Source organism: Cucurbitaria berberidis, assembly GCF_010015615.1.
Source record: "Cucurbitaria berberidis CBS 394.84 unplaced genomic scaffold K460scaffold_3, whole genome shotgun sequence".
Taxonomy (NCBI): Eukaryota; Fungi; Ascomycota; class Dothideomycetes; order Pleosporales; family Cucurbitariaceae; genus Cucurbitaria; species Cucurbitaria berberidis.
Window position 1 is genome coordinate 3,101,186 of NW_024468937.1, and position 20,239 is coordinate 3,121,424.

General features: G+C 49.9%; 7 protein-coding genes across 7 annotated transcripts; 5 read left to right on the forward strand and 2 right to left on the reverse strand.

The window, feature by feature from the left end:
- Window positions 1–88: 88 nt before the first annotated feature.
- Window positions 89–2,246, forward strand: K460DRAFT_366461 (uncharacterized protein). Its single transcript, XM_040933381.1, has one exon. It carries the CDS (start codon window positions 187–189, stop codon window positions 1,849–1,851), a length of 1,665 nt encoding a protein of 554 aa, XP_040788173.1. The 5' UTR covers window positions 89–186; the 3' UTR covers window positions 1,852–2,246.
- Window positions 2,247–2,956: 710 nt separating this feature from the next.
- K460DRAFT_312179 (histidine permease) lies at window positions 2,957–5,167 on the forward strand. The gene is made up of 2 exons (XM_040930207.1): window positions 2,957–3,398; window positions 3,452–5,167. The coding sequence occupies exons 1-2, from the start codon at window positions 3,220–3,222 to the stop codon at window positions 4,956–4,958; spliced, it is 1,686 nt and encodes a 561-aa protein (XP_040788174.1). The 5' UTR covers window positions 2,957–3,219; the 3' UTR covers window positions 4,959–5,167.
- Window positions 5,168–6,094: 927 nt separating this feature from the next.
- K460DRAFT_405861 (uncharacterized protein) lies at window positions 6,095–6,805 on the forward strand (the record flags this gene model as incomplete). The annotated part of the gene is made up of 2 exons (XM_040936894.1): window positions 6,095–6,574; window positions 6,629–6,805. 2 exons carry the CDS (start codon window positions 6,095–6,097, stop codon window positions 6,803–6,805), a joined length of 657 nt encoding a protein of 218 aa, XP_040788175.1.
- An 889-nt stretch (window positions 6,806–7,694) lies between these two features.
- On the reverse strand, window positions 7,695–9,896 carry K460DRAFT_405862 (MFS general substrate transporter; the record flags this gene model as incomplete). Its single annotated transcript, XM_040936895.1, has 6 exons — window positions 7,695–8,033; window positions 8,089–8,435; window positions 8,489–9,164; window positions 9,225–9,259; window positions 9,315–9,723; window positions 9,810–9,896. The coding sequence occupies 6 exons, from the start codon at window positions 9,894–9,896 to the stop codon at window positions 7,695–7,697; spliced, it is 1,893 nt and encodes a 630-aa protein (XP_040788176.1).
- A 952-nt stretch (window positions 9,897–10,848) lies between these two features.
- On the forward strand, window positions 10,849–13,512 carry K460DRAFT_111668 (uncharacterized protein). Its single transcript, XM_040926556.1, has 3 exons — window positions 10,849–11,018; window positions 11,077–11,401; window positions 11,453–13,512. The coding sequence occupies exons 1-3, from the start codon at window positions 10,943–10,945 to the stop codon at window positions 13,320–13,322; spliced, it is 2,271 nt and encodes a 756-aa protein (XP_040788177.1). The 5' UTR covers window positions 10,849–10,942; the 3' UTR covers window positions 13,323–13,512.
- Window positions 13,513–13,701: 189 nt separating this feature from the next.
- K460DRAFT_286397 (uncharacterized protein) lies at window positions 13,702–17,175 on the reverse strand (the record flags this gene model as incomplete). Its single annotated transcript, XM_040928881.1, has 3 exons — window positions 13,702–13,950; window positions 14,080–16,238; window positions 16,302–17,175. 3 exons carry the CDS (start codon window positions 17,173–17,175, stop codon window positions 13,702–13,704), a joined length of 3,282 nt encoding a protein of 1,093 aa, XP_040788178.1.
- A 1,296-nt stretch (window positions 17,176–18,471) lies between these two features.
- On the forward strand, window positions 18,472–19,812 carry K460DRAFT_430528 (uncharacterized protein; the record flags this gene model as incomplete). The annotated part of the gene is made up of 4 exons (XM_040938325.1): window positions 18,472–19,183; window positions 19,261–19,438; window positions 19,488–19,727; window positions 19,776–19,812. The coding sequence occupies exons 1-4, from the start codon at window positions 18,529–18,531 to the stop codon at window positions 19,810–19,812; spliced, it is 1,110 nt and encodes a 369-aa protein (XP_040788179.1). The 5' UTR covers window positions 18,472–18,528.
- Window positions 19,813–20,239: the final 427 nt, after the last annotated feature.

Below are 20,239 nucleotides of genomic sequence, written 5' to 3' on the forward strand. Positions count from 1 at the left end.
GAGGTCTTGGACCCCTGGTTCACTAGCGGGGTCGCGTCCACATCCATGGACGCGTCCTCGCCAGCCGTCTTTCGAGTCCTCTTCGTCGCGACGACGACCTTCAGCAACGGGGTATATGTTCATCCTATAGTCACTGACTTATCTGCCTCACGGCTTATACCCCCTGACATCACCACATACTACATCATGGATAGCGACGCGATTCCGCCATCTTCACCTCCGCACGCCAGCACAGCCTATGTCTCGAATTCACCCTTCTTCGAGCCGCAAGAGAGTTCATTTTCACCCAAATCGAGCTCACCCCCGCCCCTATTTTCCAGCGATGACTCCCGCGAGTCGGTGGACGTGACCAATTACGAATCACCGCGCATATATAAGAACAAACGCAAAGGCGCGTGGTGGGACACTGCCGAGTCGGCGCACAATACACCAGAGCCTAAGAAGACAAAAATCTCGCGCAACTTCGACTCTGGCGTATATATGCTGAGCGACGCTTCCGACACCTCCGAAGACCTACTGCCACAACACAAATCACCCTTTCCAATGGAACTCGCACGCGAAGAACCGCCGCAGACCAGCGGAGCAGAAGCCGCTTTCTGCTCTCAATTGCGCACGGGACTGGAGAGAAACCTGGAAGTATACGAGTGGAGAGACCTCGACCTCGAAGATAGCGACATCAAGCAGATTGGCAGTCTTGTGTCCGTCATCAAGAACTCGCCAGACCCCGGAAGTGACCTCCCCGCAGAAGGCCAGTACCGCTCTATGGTCCCCGAATTATACGTCAATCTTAGTCAAAACAACTTGTGTCGACTCACACCCCACCTCTTCGATGTTCACTCTCTCACCACACTTATCTTGAGGAACAACGATATCGAAGAACTTCCTGAACAGATTGGTCAACTTCAAAACCTGAAAACGTTGGATGTGTCTTTGAACAAGCTGAAATGCCTCCCCTTCGAAATATTGCACCTTCTCCAGCCCTATGGCTCCTTGCAGCGTCTAACCACTATCGGCAACCCGTTGTTAGAGCCGATGCCTTCCGCTCGCTTCACCGCCGGTCACGCCAGGTCTGAGGTACCATCATTGTTCTATACCGACTCTTTCTATCCAGCTCTGGACCTAGAACAATACGAAGCAAGCGAACAGTTGCCAGACCTGTATGGCTCCTTGGATTCTTGCTCAGACCCCGAGCAGGCTGTTTGGCGAATACGGTACTTTGAATCCTGGGCGGATTCTTTTGGTGGCGAAATGCGCGACGAGGCGGACGTCAACCTAGAAGACGATGGATACTATGAGCACCATCCTACACTACACCTAGATGATGTGAGGTCTGTGGCCCCAAGGTACATTGCTAGGACTCTCGTTTCCTTCTTCGACCAGGCCGGCAATACTATGAAGGGCTCTACGAAACAGCCAGCTTCCGATGATGCAGAGTACCCAGTCATTATCGACACTAATCGTGGTACATACGGTTTTCCTTCTTCGTCGCTATTCTCGCCACCCTCAACCTCACGAGTCGCTTCGCTGATCACCAGCTCGCTGCACAACGTCTTCAAAAAGCGACATCGCGACCACTTGACTATCGAGGACCTCAGAAATATGCTCCATGATCCAATTCCTCACGCCGCAAATGCCATCTTCACACAGGCATTGAAGAATGACATTGGCGGCTACGGCGAATTCCGCAAATGTCACGTATGCAGTAAGGCATACGTCGTTGCAAGGGCAGAGTGGATTGAGTTCTGGGGTGCTGGTTACGGGATCTTCCACCCTCTCAATGTCAAGGTCTGCTCATGGGGTTGCGTTCCAGAAGAGATGAGAAGGAGGCCAAAGAACGAGCTAGCATGGTAGGAGACAAGTGATCAAATGGCGCAGTTCAATAGCCAGTCAAGGTACTATAGTATACCCGCCTCATTATTGTACAGTCTACCAATACTACATATTACGCTAAAGGCCTCCAGGCCACTTCAAATCACAAGGCTTCAGCATTATTGTCTGCGACACTGCGGTTTCCAAACAGAACCCTTCCAATCGCAGCGGCACATGAAAACGTGCTTACGGCCACGCCAACGCAACTTATCATCTCATTCTACCCGCGATCCATTGCTTCGGTAATATTACCGAGCCGTGTATTTGTGCATGGTGTCCTGGTAGCAAGATCTACAAAACTTACCGTACAAGCTAATTAATTATCGAGACCATCTTTGGCAAAGCTCTGCATGTTGTCAACAGGGCTGTCATGCGGTATTGCTTCTGTGTTTACGGCTGCAAGTTAACTTGTGGACTAAAGTCGAGCAGCGGTGGTTCGGTGGCTGAAGCCACAAACACCATTTCTTGATTCTGCTATAGGTCAAGTAGATACAAGAATCCATGAGCGTAGTATCCCATGATCGACATAGTGGCGGGCAAGAAGAACGTCCAAAAGCCGTGGTACCATTGGCATTACCACCTGAAGTCAGCGCACGCTAGTCCCAGGTGGAATTAGAATGCGCTGCTCGGTGAATCACGATAACGAAGTGTGTTCTCACTGGATATACCCCACGCAACAACACTTTATCCCGTACCCCAGACCCGGCGATGGTACGGTAGACATGCGACTTAGACACGAGACATGACGCTGTCGCCTTAAGTTAGGCTCGTTCGGTCCATTCGGACACGGCGCCCGCAACGGCGCTGCCATCGACTTCTTCTGCATAGAAAGCAATAATGAACGAATCATCAACTTCCTAAATGCCAGGGAAACCAACGTCAACGTCTCGTATGCATACCATCCACAAGCATCGACCCGCGAAGGTATGTATACTGAGCTTATCTTGCACGGTATCGTCTTATCGCAGCCACTATCGGCATGTCATCCAAATCCCTGTGATAAACAACTTTGAGCTACCGTTCCCTTATTCCGACGTTGTCGATTTGCTTCTCTCAAGACGTCGGGTAGCGCCATCTCGACCCCTCTCAGTAAATGCTTCTTTTTCTTGGCTTGGTGTGGAGAGATCGGCTGGCGCAAGCATTGCTTGGGTTACGCGGCTAGGTAAATGGCGTAACGACAGGGTTACTTGATCCTACCCCAGGGTACCCTTATCTCAACTGCGTTGAAATGCTAGGAGGTAAGACGGATTGAAGCCCCGGCCCACGCCTATAGACTCTTGCAGTATCTTCGAGCTCACTCTTAAACATATTTCGATTTTCAAGGTCTGATCTTGAATCACATACACCACCATGTCCCAGAAGAAGGTCGAAGTGCCTGGTGTCTATGCCGGAGAGAACCATCTCGATTATGGCTCTGGGAACGTACATGCAGCAAGCCGCAAGAGAAACTCGGTGGTCAATCCGGACATCTTAAGAGGAGACATATTTGATGAGCGATATGAGACTACGAAGAGAGGTCTCAAATCTCGGTATGTTTATCCGTTTTTTTTTCACGGTCCAATAGCTCATAAATCTCTCATAGACATGCGCAAATGATCGCCCTAGGAGGTACCATCGGCACTGGTTTATTCGTTGGGACTGGCCAAACGCTCCATCGTGGTGGTCCAGCGTTCCTTCTCACCGCGTTCTGCGCATTGTCTTTCCTCATTTTCTGCACCATTTGCGGTATTATTGAGGTTGCTGCGTACCTTCCGACACCTGGATCATCTGTGAACCTGTTCGGCTACCGCTACGTATCTCGTTCTATGGGCTTCGGGCTGGGTTGGCTCTACTTCTACTCACTAGGCATTCTCATTCCATCTGAGATCACGGCTGCTGGGTTAGTCATCGAGTACTGGTCTCCGCCAGTGCATATTGCCGTCTGGATAACGATCATGATTATAGTAATTGTGGGCCTGAATTGCTTCCCGGTCAGGTTCTACGGCGAGACGGAGTTCTGGTTTGCAGGCACAAAGGTCGTCATGATACTTGGCCTGCTCTTCTTATCATTCATCCTGTTCTGGGGTGGCGGGCCACAAAAAGATCGTCTAGGATTTAGGTATTGGAGACACCCAGGCGCAGCCAAAACATACCTCGAAGACGGCAACACTGGTCGCTTTGTGGCTTTACTCTCAACAACGACTCTAAGCGCCTTTCCTTTTTCCTTCGCGCCAGAACTGCTCGTCGCTACGGGCGGCGAAATGCAAAGCCCGAGACGGAATTTACCCACGGCCGCACGGCGCTACGTATATCGCCTTCTCGTCTTCTATGTTTTTGGAGCGCTTGCTATCGGAGTCATCTGCCCATCGGATGATCCGAGTATTACTAGCGGGGGTCATGGCGCAGCTGCGTCGCCTTTCGTTGCGGGGATCAAGAATGCCGGTATCCCTGTCCTCGACTCGATCATCAACGCTGGTATCATCCTAAGTGCTTGGTCATCAGGCAACTCCTTTCTCTTCCTGTCCTCTCGTTCACTATACGCGCTAGCACTATCAGGCAACGCCCCCTCTGTCTTCAAGTCATGCACTAAGTCTGGTGTTCCATATTGGGCTGTTACCGCATCATCAATGTTTTGCGCCCTCGCTTACCTCAACGTTGGCTCCAATTCTTCCATAGTCTTCAATTGGTTCGTCAATCTTACCAATACCTCTGGTTTCATATCCTGGATCTGCTGTGGCATTGTCTTCTTACGGTTCCGCAAAGCATGCGAAGCACAGAACATCACCGATCTACCTTACCGCTCCCCCGTCGGAAAATGGGGCGCATGGTGCGTCATCATTAGCTTCACTTTCCTCTGCCTGGTGAATGGTTTTGATGTGTTTTGGCCAAAAAACTGGAACGTGAGCAGCTTCTTCACAGCGTATGTCGGCATTCCAATGTTTTTCCTTTTCTACGGAGGGCACAGAATCTGGGCATGGCATGACACATGGGCTTACGATCCAAAGGAGGTGGATCTGTATACCGGTATGGAGCAGGTACTTGCTGAGGAGGTGCCGAAGAGAAAAGTTGCAGGCCTATGGTGGAAGAAGATCACCGCGATCTGGCAGTAAGATATCATTGTGTGCGTAAGACCAAAGGGTGATTTGCGCTGTAAGTTCTGGGAAACCTAGCAACGATATAGTATTTTATTATGGCCTTATTGATTCGGTTTCTCTCCGCTCTATGTTTTCCTCGCGTCTTTTCGATTCATAGTCTATTTCCTTTGGGGATATTGACAACGATAGTATTTGAGACCGGAGCGGCCTAAATTTACCAACCGTTAAATAGCGCTTTGAGTTCACACTATCGCAAGCGTTGATGTTTGCTTCCTCGTCGCCTCATGTGTCTACATTGAACAAAAATCTTCCCTGTTATTCTTTAACCCTTCATCATACAACTCCTAACCATCACGACCGCGGTAATATCATTGAATGGCAGAAGTAAGTGATTGATTGAAGACTCAAACTACGGAGAGGTGCCCCTATATATAAGCCCAGCCCCCTTTCCAATTTGGCTGGGAATCACGTGACTAGATCCTTCACGAGTTGAAGCTTGGTTGCTACAGTTCAACACATCTATGTAATCAATTATTGGCAAGTCAAAAACGCTAAAGACCCCAAAGCTCTCCACCACATAGGCGTCTTCCAGGTGACCTGGGAGTTGCGGCCGTTGAGTGCTGTCAGGTTCTTGAGGCGCACCAAAAGACCCCCGACGCCGTTCCTTATCGAAAGTGGTGGCAGATCCTCGTATGGCTGCTGCGCCAATTTGTGAACGTCGAGGCTATCGAGGCACCATCTGAGTGGATCGAAGTTGAGTGTTGCCCTCCTCACTTTCTAATGATTGACCCTCAGAGGCAGCTAGAACCTGGTTATGCGCGGCGGTGGGGCGAATAACCAACAGAAGGAAGTTGAAGTCCTCGGGGACTGTAGCATGCTGGTTGACTTAGAATAGGAACATATACGTCGTGGAATCTCGACGCACGTTGTCACTCAGCGTTGCGTTTAATCATCTAATTAAATAGCGCTCAATCAATCACCAGCTTTTCATGAAGCTGTCACTGGAGGGTCAGCTAGGCATTTGCTTGTAGTGTCTCAGTCAACAATGTAGATTAAAGTAGAGTTTTCCATACTTCCATTCAGTGTCTATCAACTACGTGCATTGTGAGAGGGAAACCATTTTCTAAATTGTAGTATGTACTTCAACAATGATGTCCCATGTACCACAAAACGTCCGAGAAAACCTCCCCTTTCTCAGTCATAACCCAACCCAGAATAACCATCATATTACAATTTACGACCTCAAAATGATCAACATTATTCAAAAGGTTCTCTCCAAGCTAGATACGCCGCACCCGGCAAGCGCTAATCACGACGTGCAGTTTCGACTTCGACATCAACTTCAGCAACTCAAGAACGAGACTTTGCTAATGGTGGCGGAGAATCCATCCTCATATCCTTCTGACCAAATCTCCGGGACCTGGTCGTGTGACAAATGCTCCCACACGAATCATATCGTTGTTCTACCAGGCGAGCATCCACTAGGCTACTTGGTATGCGGCGGTTGCTCCCATATCCTCTGCTCTACTTGCATAACCTCCAAAATCATCGAGCCATGGTTTAACTCCGGCTCTGATTTGCGTAAAGACCATGGGAGGGGGGAGTCGACTACTGACCTTCCTATCGCGCATGTTTGTAGCACGTGTGGATTATCGTGGCGCGCTGTTATTACTAACGTCACCAAGGCCTTCGAGCATGCAGACATGGTTCATTGGTGCTGGATCCAGAAGTGTGTATGTGGTGCGCGCTCTAGGTCGTGGAAGAAGTGGGCCGCGTATCTGATTAGCGGCGGTAAGGCTAGTCCAGCGTACCATCAAGCGTACGCTTGTACAGAGCCATTCCGATGCACCGGTGGGCTGTAAAACTTCGATGAGATAACTCAGTCTTTATTTGCTATTGCATTGTCATGGAGATCGATTAGAATTTGCGTATCATTGTGAACTCTTAGCACCTCGTTTTATTCAATGTCTACCACCTCATAAATTACCTTTAAGTTTCCTTGCTCATAATATGCCAATGCAACTCGCTAATATGCGCGCCTTCTTCTAGAACGTCCTCTTCCAGCTAGGTCTAAAGACACCAGACACAAAATCTGTTACTATGAAGAAAGATCCGAAAGCTTCTTCTCCGTAACGTGCTACTGCTTTGAACCTAGGCGTTACTACATGATTGATTATTTATCCTGCTGCGAAGATAAGTAGTATGGTGATCAACCAGAATGATAATAAATTTCAATAACTCTCGCAGCTCACCTATCGTGTTGTCGCCTTCCATAGTAATATCACTTGTTTGTGTACTCACCTCATGTTTGTCTCTATTGACCTTGCTTGCACGCTACTATTTGACAGTATAAAGCGAATGTCATTTGTAACAATCACTAGAGCTCTTCATCCGATGCCGGTAAGGTGGCATCCATCGCATCTTCAAGTCGGGTGGTCGGGGACTTATTTTGAGTCACATTGGGGTAATAGCTTTCATCTCTTTTCTTCAATCAAGGCTGGAGCTCACGGTGGCTGCACACTTTATGTTTTTCCAGTAATTCAAACTTCTGGCCTGGCAGTCTAGAATCGACGGCCGCACTCAACACAAAAGGATATTCTGGTATATCAATGGTCGAGACATACAATAGCCACAATTTGGTACTATCAATTACAGTTGCGACCATTCGTAGTATGTATCTAATAAAAGTCGGACATCAGACATCGGTTACTACAAACAAGATTCAATTCACTATAGAGAATGGATGTGGGTTTAATCATTTTCATCCTCCCTCTTCCGCTGGCGATTCAGCTCATCTATCACCTTCTTACCACAGGCCAAGACCTCCAAGGTTCGACTCTTATTATCACGACCTCTCGTCTCCGGCACTAAGAAATGTGTGGTCACTGCGCCAGCGACCATGAAGGCGCTCATCACCTGCAAAACGTTGCCGAAGTACTTGCGCTCCCAGTTAAATTGCTTGTCGACGGTGTCGGACTTGAAAGCGTAGGCGAGGAAGATCTGGACTATCCACGAGCCGAGTTTGCCACTAGCGGCTGCAATACCATGGCATGTGCAACGATAGCGCGTGGGGAATATCTCAGCAGGTATCTGTCAGATGGTCAACTGGGTGCAGGCGAAAAGCAAAGTGGTATTGGGGACATACGATGAATGTTGTTACGTTCGGCCCCAGATTGAATGCAATGTGGCTGAGCACATACAGCACAATCAAGCCCGAGCGACTGCTGTCTAGCAACTTCGTCCAAGCGCTTCCTGTCACTATAAATAGCACAAATAGAACCAGGAAGCCCCAGAACTGGATTACCTTTGGCGAAACATGCTTGACGATCTTTATCATCAATAGGCCACCAGTCACCGTTCCGATTGATACCATTACGAGTGTGTGCAAGCTGTTGTTTCGCAGTGTTTCGAATAAAGAGGACGGGTGCTTTGAATCTGGGTTCTCCCAAATGTGGCTCACGATTTGTGGCGACGAAAGACCTAGACCGTAAACTAGTAATATGTCAGTGGATGTAATGTAGAGAGCTAAGAATGAATTTGCGTACACGCAAAGTCAAGGAATAGCCACGACAAAGATGTTCCGACGAGATACTGCCAGTTTCCTTCTACGATGAAGAAATTCTTCGCATCTGCCCATGAGGCAAGAGGTGGCACGAAGCTAGGATCGCCCGGTGGAAGTTGAGGCATTGAAGTTGTGGCAGGACGCAGCTGTTCATCGCTTGGTCGTGCCTCGGACTCGCTATCGCTGTCGATTACTTCGTCGGGTGCAATCTCAGAGCAGCTGGACGAGCGTCTCGAGGCGGTTGTCTGGATATTTGGAGTTGCAGGAACAGGGAGCATCTCGACATGACCATCCTCAGGGTGCCGCTTCGGCGCACCGACGAAGTAATTCGCCGTGTCCTCGAGCGTGGACTGCGTATTTTGAAGAATATCCAATTTATAACGTGGCGATTCCGGTATTGTGAAGCGGAAAACAAGAGCAATGACCGCGGGGATGATGCCAATACCGATGACTAACCTCCAGAGCCGATCGATGGCGCGGAAACACTCGAAGTCGCCTGGATTGCAGGCTTGGGCGTTCGTCTCAATCCATGGTTTGAAAGCCTCTACTGCTGCAAATGACAGAACGTTGGCGAGCAGCTGTCCCACTGGCTGGGCGAAGAATACCCAACTCAACATGCGTGCACGATATTTTCGAGGTGCGAACTCGGCCGTAATGACCTGGTATCACAGTAAGCCCTAGTCCTTCAAGAAATCCTCTATGTATAGGAATATACCCACAGCACTAAGGGGATAATCCGCGCCAATACCGATACCTGGGAGGTGTCAGTTATTATATCTGGGACGTCTATCATAATGTGGAGGACTTACCCATGATGATCCGCCACGTGACCAACCAGCCTCCAATAGCCATGCTGTTCTTCTCGCCATTCGAGCTCATCAGCAGGAACATGGTGCCGACAATGATGATTACTAGCTCCATTCCATACATTTTCCTTCGTCCCAGCATGTCGGCCGCGAATCCAAAGCCGATCTGGCCAAGCATGGTACCAGCGAGAGTCGAACACATCATAGCGGTTTTGACAGAAGATGGAACCGTAGGCACACCATCCAGTTTATGATCAGGCCAATAGACATAGCCTAACATGGGTGTGACAACATTCAGAGCAAAGAGCCCAAAAGCATCGGTCAAGAATCCGATGCCGGCTACTACGACAACCCAGACCTGGAAGGGTGCCTGATCAATGGTATGGAGCGTCCATTGTCGCCGTCTTGTTTCCTGTGTCAGTTGTTAGCTGTCTGCTCTGGACTATGCGGAGGCAAGATAAAGAAGGGCTCGTGTGCAAAGATGGAAACACGACGCACCGGAATACCACGCCCTCCCGCTGTAAGGTCTTCGACGCCAATGTGATGGCCTCTGATTGGGCGCGTAACCCAATTGCGGAGCCCCATAGATATCGTTACGGTTAAAATATCGATACGGTTAGGCAAAGACGTGTAGGATGTCAACTCTTACAGTCCTTCAGCCTTTTGGTTATAAGTACTGTTGCGCAAGGTCATCATGGAATCTCGTCGTTCATATTGCAGGCGTGCGACGCTTCAGCCTCCACTACACACAACCCCACTGAAAGAGACTCTGCCAGGAGATAATGCACAGCCCTAGGCAAATAGGCAAACCGGTCAACAACTTAACTGCATAGGGGCTGGCGCCCTCCTCCGGCTCACTATGTTCGTGTTCATTTCGATCCTCACGCGAAGTTAGCCTTGGTGGCGCCGGCCGCTGCAAGGAAGGCGCTTTGAAGCCTCGGTCCTGTTCCTTCTGGTTCTGCGGTCACTATAATCGGATGGCGCTGCATTTCATCTGCGGTGTTTACATGGTGTCCTGATGGACGGAGGGCTGCGTAACGGCGAAAGGTTACCCTCTTCCCATAAAATATTTCGAGAGCTTCACGTAAGACGCACCGATGTGTGCGAGAAGAGTCATAGAGGGCAAATTCATGCAGTCCTGGTAATGTCCGTGGATACCTAGGCGTGTTGGTAGTTGACGGTTGCCGTTCGCTCCTGGACCCACGTTCTGAGCTCTGCAATTTCATTGATCGACACAACCCACCTTACCTGTTTCGGCGAGGCAGAGCAGGACCGCCACATGCATCAAAACACGACTCTTCCAGCTTTTCGATAAGCTCGCGGATGTCCATCGTGCAGCCGGCACCGATGAGCTTCGACGGGGGCGCGTGCCTGGCCCGCAGCAAAACGCCAGGCAATATGCTGAGCCAGCCTGTATGCAAGAACCGTCTGCCTTTGGGATAGACCCTGCAGTGACCCTTGGAGAGAACGGGGAGGGTGCCCAGGCGACACCTACTACAACAAATTCCCTTCCTGCTGGGTGCCTGGTGCTCATGCGACATTGCTCTCCCTTGTTGTGAGCAGTCCTAGTAGTGCATGAGAGGTTGCATTCCCACCACAGCTGCGCTTAAGCGCGGCGCAAGCCAAGGGACATGTCATTTGGATTTAGTCCGTCCGATGTCATAAAGTTGCTGGAGGTTTCGACGCGCGTGTACATCGCTTTCAAAGGTATGTCGCTTTCCGCTTTCTTTCCCGTAACCCTCGAAGCATGCTAACTCGGACACAGATGCAAACGAGAACTCCGAAGCGCAGGTGGAAGCTCTCGTGCGCGAGTTCACCACCTTCCACCAATGTCTCACCGAGCTGGATGAGCTTATGAAGGAATATGGGAAGCCGCTGCCATTTCCATGTAAAGATTTTGAAGTGACGCTGGAGAAGTGCGAAAGGTCTCTGGAACCATATGCAGAAAACCTGGTTGATAAGAAGATGGGAATTAGGAAGTTTTTATATACCATTAAGTATATGGGCAAGGAGAAAGAGATTGAGGGCTTGAGGAAGCAGATCTCCGGCCACTACCAGGCGCTGCACATGTGCATCTCTTTCCTACAACTGTCAGTAACCTCCCTCATTTATGCGGTGAGCTCGTACTGACTGAACCCTAGGCGGCTCCACCTCGACGCAACCAAGCAGACTCAACGACTTCTTGATGCACCCCCCTTTCGAGCCATGAGTCTTGGAGGCCGATCCTACACTAACAACGCGCTAGGAAGCTCGTCGCAAGGCACTCCACTAGCCCTACCTGCTCCTGATGAACATCCACTATATAGTGAATGGAGGATTTTCGACCGCTGGCTACAAAGCGAAGACGACCGCGTTGCGCAGGAGGCAGGTCTCACGCGACCGTTGTCGTTGGGGGACACACCCGCTGCTGCACCAAGTGGCGATGTTGAGACGGCAGCTATATTGTATCACTTGCGAAGACAGGTCGACGATGCTATTCTAATCGAGGAGAATCGCGTCAAGCGTACTACCGCTGAGAAGCGATCGCATCTTGCGCCTAGTGATGCAATGAAACAAAAGGTTAGAGGCATGCCGCCCGCTCCTCAACGGACATATACCCTTGACACAGAACATTCGGGCAACTTTTCAGGATTTGAACAGCACCACATGAGTAGTTCCTCGACTACCATCCGACCAGGTTCAAGCACACCGTTGTCCCCCGTACCGCCTTCGGGGAGTCCGCGCATCGAGTCATCCTACTTTAGTTCCATGGATTGGGCACAATCTCCTACCGATACTACAATCACCCACGACATAGGAAACAACAGATCGTCCGTCTCAACGACACGCAGTAGCTTCAGTAACTCGCCCGACTCCCGCCTCTCGGTATCTGGTCTCGGCCTAAGCACAGCAGGCACCACACCCGAGAGTGCACTATCACGTCCCTTACGACACAGGCTTTCTGTCACTTCCCTTGCAACCATCGCGCTGGGAGAAGGTGCGATGGAATGGAACAGTCTCTGTCGTAAGGTTCAGGTCGAACGCCAATCTGCGGAACACGTACACGGTCGTGAGCGCATTGTCGTTGAAACCAAAGAATGCGATGTGCATTGGCGATACCGAGAAGACACTGGTATCTCACTACGTACTTTATACCGCTCAAGTAAAGACAATAAGCCAAGACCCTGGACAATGCAGCATTTCCCTGCTACGGGTCCATCGATACCGCTCACAACAACGTACGCCGATGGTGAGGTATCGGTGGACTTCCCACGAGGATCTTTTGGCAAACTAGATAAGCACTGGACGGAAATCAAATACACATTCAATGGTTATGATTCAGCAGAAAAGTTTCAAACGCTACTCTACACCAACAACGGCACCGACTCCGCAGAACTAAAGTACGACCGACCTATATTGAGTATATCGTCCAACAAGAATTCTCCCGAATGTCGAGGACGAAACCTTCGCCTGTGGAGACGAAGTGAAACTCACTTGGAGCAAAATGGCCCGGTGACATTCAATGCCCTTGTGCTGCTATTCTATACCAGTGCACTGGACAAGGGCCACTGGGTCGAAGAGCCACACTACGCATTCGAATGGCTGGCCGACTCGATCTTCAAGAAAGACAGCGATAAACTCACCCTAGTCTTCTCCAAAGACCCGGCGAAATGGACATCAGATAAACTCTTCCAGCGTCGGAAATCCTCCAACAGCTCAGTCGCTAGCAATCCTGCCACGCCCCGGAGTCCAACCTTCTCGCGGAAACGCAATGACTCAATGGAGATTCCTGGGATGGCTCGCTCAGGTACAGATGTTTCCGTAGCATCTTCGGCGATCTCGATTACGTCGCGGAGTGTTTTCGGCAGAAGTAATGGTAGCGTGAGTTCCAGAGCAGGAAACCTAAACCGATTTGGGTACTCGGAGTTGGATATCAAGTTCCAGAATAGGGAGGATAGAAGGGCGTTTCTGGATGTATGGAAGGAATATGTTAAACCGCTAGGGGCGAACGCTACAACCTCCTGTGGTTAGGATGGTACTTACGGGCCAAAAACAAGGAACATAGAGGTGTTCTCAAAGGGCAGAGATGCAAAACCATCGTCCGACGAAAAGTATACCCACTCTTTTTATCTTGCAAGAACAGAGTATTTGGATCTCTTCTTTTTCATCACAATTTTAATTTACTATTTGTCGTCTCACTCTTGTCGAGTATACCGGGCGTCTTGCTTGCTCGAAACTTCTCCCTGGTGTTAATACAGCACAACAATACTCAATAATGCTCTTCTTCTTTCCAGTACCAGCACTTCCCACCTGAAAAATTTGTAAAGAGCTCTGCCACAGCTTTACAACTTCCACTTTTTTTTGTCTTTATCCACTGATCAACCAATTTCTCGTCTCTATTCTTAAAGAATCAGTTGTACCACTCCTCATCTTCCATATCCTCGTCCTCGTCCTCACTCTCAAAGCCTAACTCTCCTCCACCTGCATACATACCGCCATGTTCCTCACTCATATGCGCATAAATACTTCCAGAATCAAACCCCTTCCCACAGCTCCAACACCAATGCGTCTTACACCCCTTAAAGGTACATGTTATATGATCGCAGCCATATGTCTTCTGCGTCGGCGTCTTGCACCCCGGGCACTCTTTTGCAGGACACTCAAGCTCTTTTCGCAGTCGTTGGGCTTGTCGCAATCGTTGCTGCGCTTCTGTACGCGCCTCATATTGTCCTTGAGCATCAAGACCAGTCGCAAGGGCCAGCGCTTGACGCGCTTCATCTTCGGCGACGCGAGCGCGTTCGAGAGCAGATTGGCTACACACTTCGCACTTCCATTCTTGAACAGCATCGGGGACACCTCGCACGCACTCGCGCTCCATATACCGCCTTGCTTTGCCGCAGTCGTAGCACCATGCATGGATCCACTGTCCTCTCTCTTCAACCGCAACTCCCAAATCACCGACGGCATGGATGCCCATACCATATGTAGCGAGTGTACGTGCAGCCGGTGGTCGGCGACAGAATGGGCAGAACAATGCTGATGTGTTGATGATGCTTCCAGCGTTATTGAGACCATACCAGCCGTTCAAACAGCCTTCACAAATGTGCTGGTAGCAGCCGCGGCGTCGACATGCAGGTAGCAGGCGCCTCTTGGGAAATATGTCGAAGCAAAGACTACAAAGAGATCTTTCGGCTGTGCGGCGCTCGATCCATGAAAGCAGCTCTGTCTTAAGAGCGTGTTGGTTTCGGATCTGCTTGCCCCGTAGGGTCAGGGTGGGTTCGGGGTGGAGAGCTGGAAAAACTTCAACATTTGTGAAGATGGAGTCGAGTCCTAAGGTAGAGACAGTATTGAAGAGACTGCGCTTGAAAGGTTCTTTGATCACACCGTTATCGTTGCGGAGAAGCCACAATTGCCCGTTTTCCTTGCAGATCTGCTCGGCGTTGGTATTGACAGTGACAATAGTTTTGCGGCCGTTAATGCATGCAGTACAATTGAAGGGCGTTGGAGCCATTGCGCTCCATTCATTAGGCCAGATAGTTTTGCTCAAGCACTTCTTACACTCTAGAGTGGGCGCGGGATCGGTGTTTCGCTTGTGATCGGGCATGCCGCTCTGTAAACGACAGTGATGACACTTCGGACGGACGTTGAGCTCACCGGGGTTGTAGCATACGTACTGTGCTCGGCAGGTTCGCACGCTACATTCAAGCCAGGTAGCACTCGAAGCTTCGTTGTCGTCCTTCGTAACGTGAGCTTCGATAGATCGTTTCTTGTGCTCGGTGTCAGTCCAATTGTCGATCACGCAGAGGCCACACCGACCGCCCGACTTCTCCGTCATGATTGTGATTGAACGTGGAAAGCCACATCCGCGGCAAACTACCACTGGCCCAACAGGCATCTGTGTCTTCTCTGGCGTCCATCCAATTTCAGCCCTTAGAGTGGTGAGTAGGTTGGCTCCAGTGTGTTGGTAGGTGACTAGTTTAGTGAAAAGCGCGCGATCAGTGTTGAGCAATAGAGCATTGCCATCGTCTGCCTTCTCTTCATCGTGACTCTTCTTCTGCTTCCGATATTCAGCATCCGCATCGAGCAGGAGACCCAAACAGCTCGAGTTCCACGTCTCCGGAACTTCAACGTTGTTCCACTTGTCGCGCCAGAACATCATGGCGGCGCACGCAGATGTAAAGAGAGGTTTCAGTCCAATCCTAATAGCTAATGCAGCCAACACTGTAGCTGGACGTGCAGCAAGCATCGTTCCTGGAAGCACAATGTGCAGTAGTATCTTCCAAAACTTCCACCCGTGCTCCTTAGATGCGAGGACGAGGGGAATTTTGGGAACCTCTGCATCTGTTGTTGCCGCTATGTGCGCTGGAAGATCGGCCGCGGATTTAACGAACGTGATTCGTGTGAGGACCTTCCCAAGGCGACGAAGGATGCGTCCGTCGCATGAGCGACCAATCTCGAGAAGTTCATCGCGCCGAAAAGCGGTGACTGGACGACTATCTTCGTCTATATCTTCCTGTTCCTCCTCCCCCTTCTTCCTCGCCTGTCTGAATTCAATAGTTGGGTCGAGATACACGCATGGAAAGCGCTGGTCTTCTGAAACAGCCTCTAGCGACACCAAGATCTCAGTGGCGTAGTCGTATGACTCCTCAAGCCAAATTTTCGTTCGCATCTTTTCCTGTGCGTTCGCAATCCTGTCAACATGGAGCCCAAATGCTGTGATAAGCTCGTCGCGGGCGGGGTTTTCGCGGTCATTACACACAGCACGCCAGAGGGCGCCAAACACTGGATTCAGCGACATGGATGTCACATCCGTCTCGATGATAGTCTTCAGTTGCTCCACGACCATCTTCTTATAGTCTTCGTCCTTCGCATACCGTTGCGCAAAGTCGCTGACTGGTGTCTTCTTCTTAGGCAAATACTGCTTCAAGACCTCTGAATCGACCGTCACTTCTGTAAGATTGGTTTGCAACTGCTCTTTGACCTTTGTCTCTTCTTGAACCTTCAGCAAACTATTCCAGATATTGACTGGATTGTGCGCCCAGAAGTATGAGTTTGCGACTGGATCTTTTTCGTCCTTGATCTTCTTGATGTTGTCACCATTCTTATACCGGATCAACTTTGCTGGCATTGTGTTCTTCTCAACACCCACCTTCTCGCTACCCATCCAAGCCAACAACACATCCACAGTAACTTGCGCAATGCTATGTGGCTCCACATCAGTTAGAGATAGACATGCACCTCGTGTGATGGTGCTGATATACGTGTAGTATCCAGAATTTTTCGGACGGTTTGCGAGCTCTTCATCGAGAAAGCAAAAAACATGGGCTTTGCGTGGGCCTTCATGTAGCCGCTTGGATGCAGACACCCAGTCGGCAAAGTAAAGGCCGAATCCGTCATAAGAAATAGGAGTGTTCAAAGCGGTTTGCTCGGCGTAGTAGTTGCTTCCTCGACCCTTGTCGGCTACCATCCAGCATTGAGGCGGCGCATCGGTGTACAGCAAGATGATAGTCGTCGCATCTACACGCATTAAAGAATATGCGCGCGCAAGGCCTGTCTTAGTCGCCTCAGGGAAGTCGCCTCCGCCGCTAGGCTCAAGGCCCGCAGCCTTGGCCCTAAGTATATCGGCACTGACAGCTCCTACGGTATGCAAATTGTCATGGTTGTACCAGCCGCTCCACTCTAACAAACCATGTTTGTCGCGATAGGCCTCGCTGTAGTCGCGATAGGCGAGTAGACCAATTCGTTCGAAGCTGTTGGTTAGGTTGGAGATGGCGATGATCTTAGGGAGCGAGGTTTTGAGCGATTCGAGATAGCTGGACATGGAGTACGTCGCATCAACTAGGATGAGGAGGTCATAGACCTCGGAGGTAGCGTCCGATGTCATGATTGCGTATTGTGAGAAACATCTCACCTCATGCGAGGGGAATATATATCATTGGCCTCGTATTTGCGAAGAGTCATAGCGCCCTTTTGGCGCTATTCTTCAGCCCTCGCTATACGAAAGTATGGTGAGATTATGGTGCTTGCGAAGGTTCAGAGTCACGCCGCTGTAGGCACCAACTGACAATCCTCTTAGGCACCAACTGAGATCGGCTCACGCCTGCACACCTAAAAGTTTGCATCTGTTCGTTCCAGTCGTGAACGGCAATCGAGCAGGCCCAGGGTGAGAGCAAAGACATAGTTGGGGCATTAGTTAGAAGAACGACATCCTCAATAGACGACGACGCGGCAATTGAGACGTGACAGATGAATGACCTCGGGAGACGGGCGGTCTGCGCCACGCGCTAGATGCGCCACACCCCGTAACAACAACACGGCGACATACATTTGAGGTTTTCCAAAGCGCCTACGCCCTAGCTGAGTTATCGCTGGTCCTGTGAAAGTACTTTGAGTGCGGAGATGTTTGTGATTACATTGATTCTTCCAGGATAGGCTTCGAGACGGTCGCCAACTGGAAATCCTCTACTCGTCAATGTACAACTAAATGGTACCGTAAAGCCCGGAGTGTCGCACTACACATATTTTTATCCATTTGTCTCTGGACGATGAATGCTAGTCATGATAAGTCGAGTGAACTTTGGGTGATCGGTAATCTGTTAGTTGGGACTGGATAAGAGGAAATAACTATCAAGATTACAGCAGGTCTACGATCTGAATTGAACATAACATCCATTTCACTTTGTATCACTTTGGGTGTTACCTTACATACTCCCCCGCATTCGTACTTGCACCTCCTATGACCACAGTCTTCTTTTATGCCTCAGATATCTCCACGCAGTATGAAACATAAGACAATATTATCAGGATTTCTGTTCTGGGCCTTGAAAATGCTTTATTGGAGTTCAATGTGCATAGTGAATCATAGGCTTAGGTACGGCCCTAGGGGGGGAACATACCGTCGCAAATTCTTGACACGAGTGTAACTACATTAGCGAGCGTTATAGACCTAGCTTTCTCCGTTGATGGCGCTTAGCCCTAAGAGCGATCAAAATTGAACAAGAGAATGATGTTGCAGAGTGGAAGTGAATGTGAAAGTAAAAACACGCACCCGCCACCCTAAGACGCAGGTTACTACACCACTCAAGTACTTCCCACTTCCTCAGACCCAGAACACGCGATATTTCGTTAAACCCGTCATATCCTCAATTTTCACTCTTTTTTCAACTTTCGAAGCTACTCGGCCCTAGCGAATTGTACCCAACCCCGAACCACTCCTACACCAACGTCCACCGCCCCGATGTCTGACGACAATGATACCGCACGGCTCAAAGCTCGTATTGATGCTGGTGCCTCCGTCTCTGAGATCGCTCAAGAGGCCTATCGCATCAGCCGCATCAATGTCTACCTACGCAAAGCCGTTCAGAATGCTAAAGACGCACTTCGCAAGTCTGGTGAACTGACGAAGAAGCAAGCGGTTATAGAGGATGCTCTGAATGAGATGCGAGACGAGCTACTTGAAACGCGGAAGTTGTTGGGGCGAACATGGGGGTTACTCGAGCAACGGAACGTGACGAGGCCGGCGGATATGGAGCTGGCGTACGATGCGCTCAGAACCCGAGATCAAAATGACTGGCAAGCTCAGAAGAAACCGAAGCACGAGACGCGGGTGGCGAAAAAGAACCATGGGCGACAGCAGCAGAACAAGCAGGACAAGAGCAAAGGCAAGATGAAAAACAAGAAGAAGGGCGATCATAAAGTTACCTTCTTGCTCCACACACACGATGGTAGGACGTACAATATGCGAGACCCGCCCCCCGACAACGACACTAACGATGATGCTGGTTCTTTCGGTACTGAGCCTGGTGAGGTTCCTGGCGATGATGGTATTGAACGACCGCCCGCTCAAGCTGGGCCTTCAGCATATGCGCCTACTACTTCTGTAGGGCAGCCAGGTGACCTGACTGTAGAGAACATCGCCGCTAGTACTGAGCGCAAGGCATCGAAAGTATGCACCTACCGAATCCTATAGCTTATACTAACGATGACAGGATCGACGCAAATTCAACATCAAAAGCAAATGAACCCAAAATCAATGAGAGCTCAGATGAAGATACGAATACTTCCGCAGACTTACCTGTTGCCACCCCTGTGGTCGGTGAAATGTTGGCAACAGACAAAGTCGCCGCTGTAAACCGCAAGAAGGCATCGTAAGTCAAACCTCCATTCAAGTCGAAAACCTCTTACAAACGGTCACAGGATCAATGAACCGATTGGCGCCGCAATCAGGAAACGGATGATGGACGATGGTCTTGAAAGTACCCTAAAGCACGCAACATCGCCCGTAGGCAGCTCTTCCAATAAGTCGATAAAAGCTACCAGTCCTGCCAACAGTGGCGTTGTTAGCCTAAAGCGGAAGGCATCACCAGCTTTGGGTCCCGCGCTGAAGAAGCCGAAGTTGAGCGAGGAGCTTGAAGACGGTGAAATCGATGAGTCTGCGTAAGTCTCCATGATGTTCATATCTAAGCGTACTCTAACATCATGTAGCGATACTCTTCTTGAAGAAGGCGAGATTCAAGGGTAGTTGTGTGAGGGTGTTGTTCCTTTGGTGCGGAATTGAAAAAGAGAGGTGACGAGATAGTCGCTAACGCGCCACTATCACGGTTGATTGCGCACATCTTCTCAAGCACGGAGACCTAAACTTCGACGTCTTGTGAGATTGTATCACTAGCATATCTGCTGTTAGTGATCTTCTCATTCTATGGCAATACTACGCCCCTGGCACTCATCAATGCCGACCCAGTACATTCCCTAGGTTCGTCGTAATAAACTAATGTATAAGTTTCGATATGGTTATACCTGGTCTATTTTCTGGTACATATACGTGATGCCAGAGGTAGGGTGTCGGTACGATTAAAACCCTCGACCATGTGTGGTTGATCTACATGGCATGTTCAAGACAACCCTGGCGCTAGACCTTGAAAAGAGTATCAACTCAAAGGCCTGATATT

Coding starts and splice junctions, on each gene's coding strand:
- K460DRAFT_366461 (XM_040933381.1), top strand. CDS start 187: ATGGATAGCGACGCGATTCCGCCATCTTCACCTCCGCACGCCAGCACA.
- K460DRAFT_312179 (XM_040930207.1), top strand. CDS start 3,220: ATGTCCCAGAAGAAGGTCGAAGTGCCTGGTGTCTATGCCGGAGAGAAC. Junction 3,399..3,451: donor AAGAGAGGTCTCAAATCTCG/GTATGTTTATCC, acceptor AATCTCTCATAG/ACATGCGCAAATGATCGCCC.
- K460DRAFT_111668 (XM_040926556.1), top strand. CDS start 10,943: ATGTCATTTGGATTTAGTCCGTCCGATGTCATAAAGTTGCTGGAGGTT. Junction 11,019..11,076: donor CGTGTACATCGCTTTCAAAG/GTATGTCGCTTT, acceptor ACTCGGACACAG/ATGCAAACGAGAACTCCGAA. Junction 11,402..11,452: donor TGCATCTCTTTCCTACAACT/GTCAGTAACCTC, acceptor ACTGAACCCTAG/GCGGCTCCACCTCGACGCAA.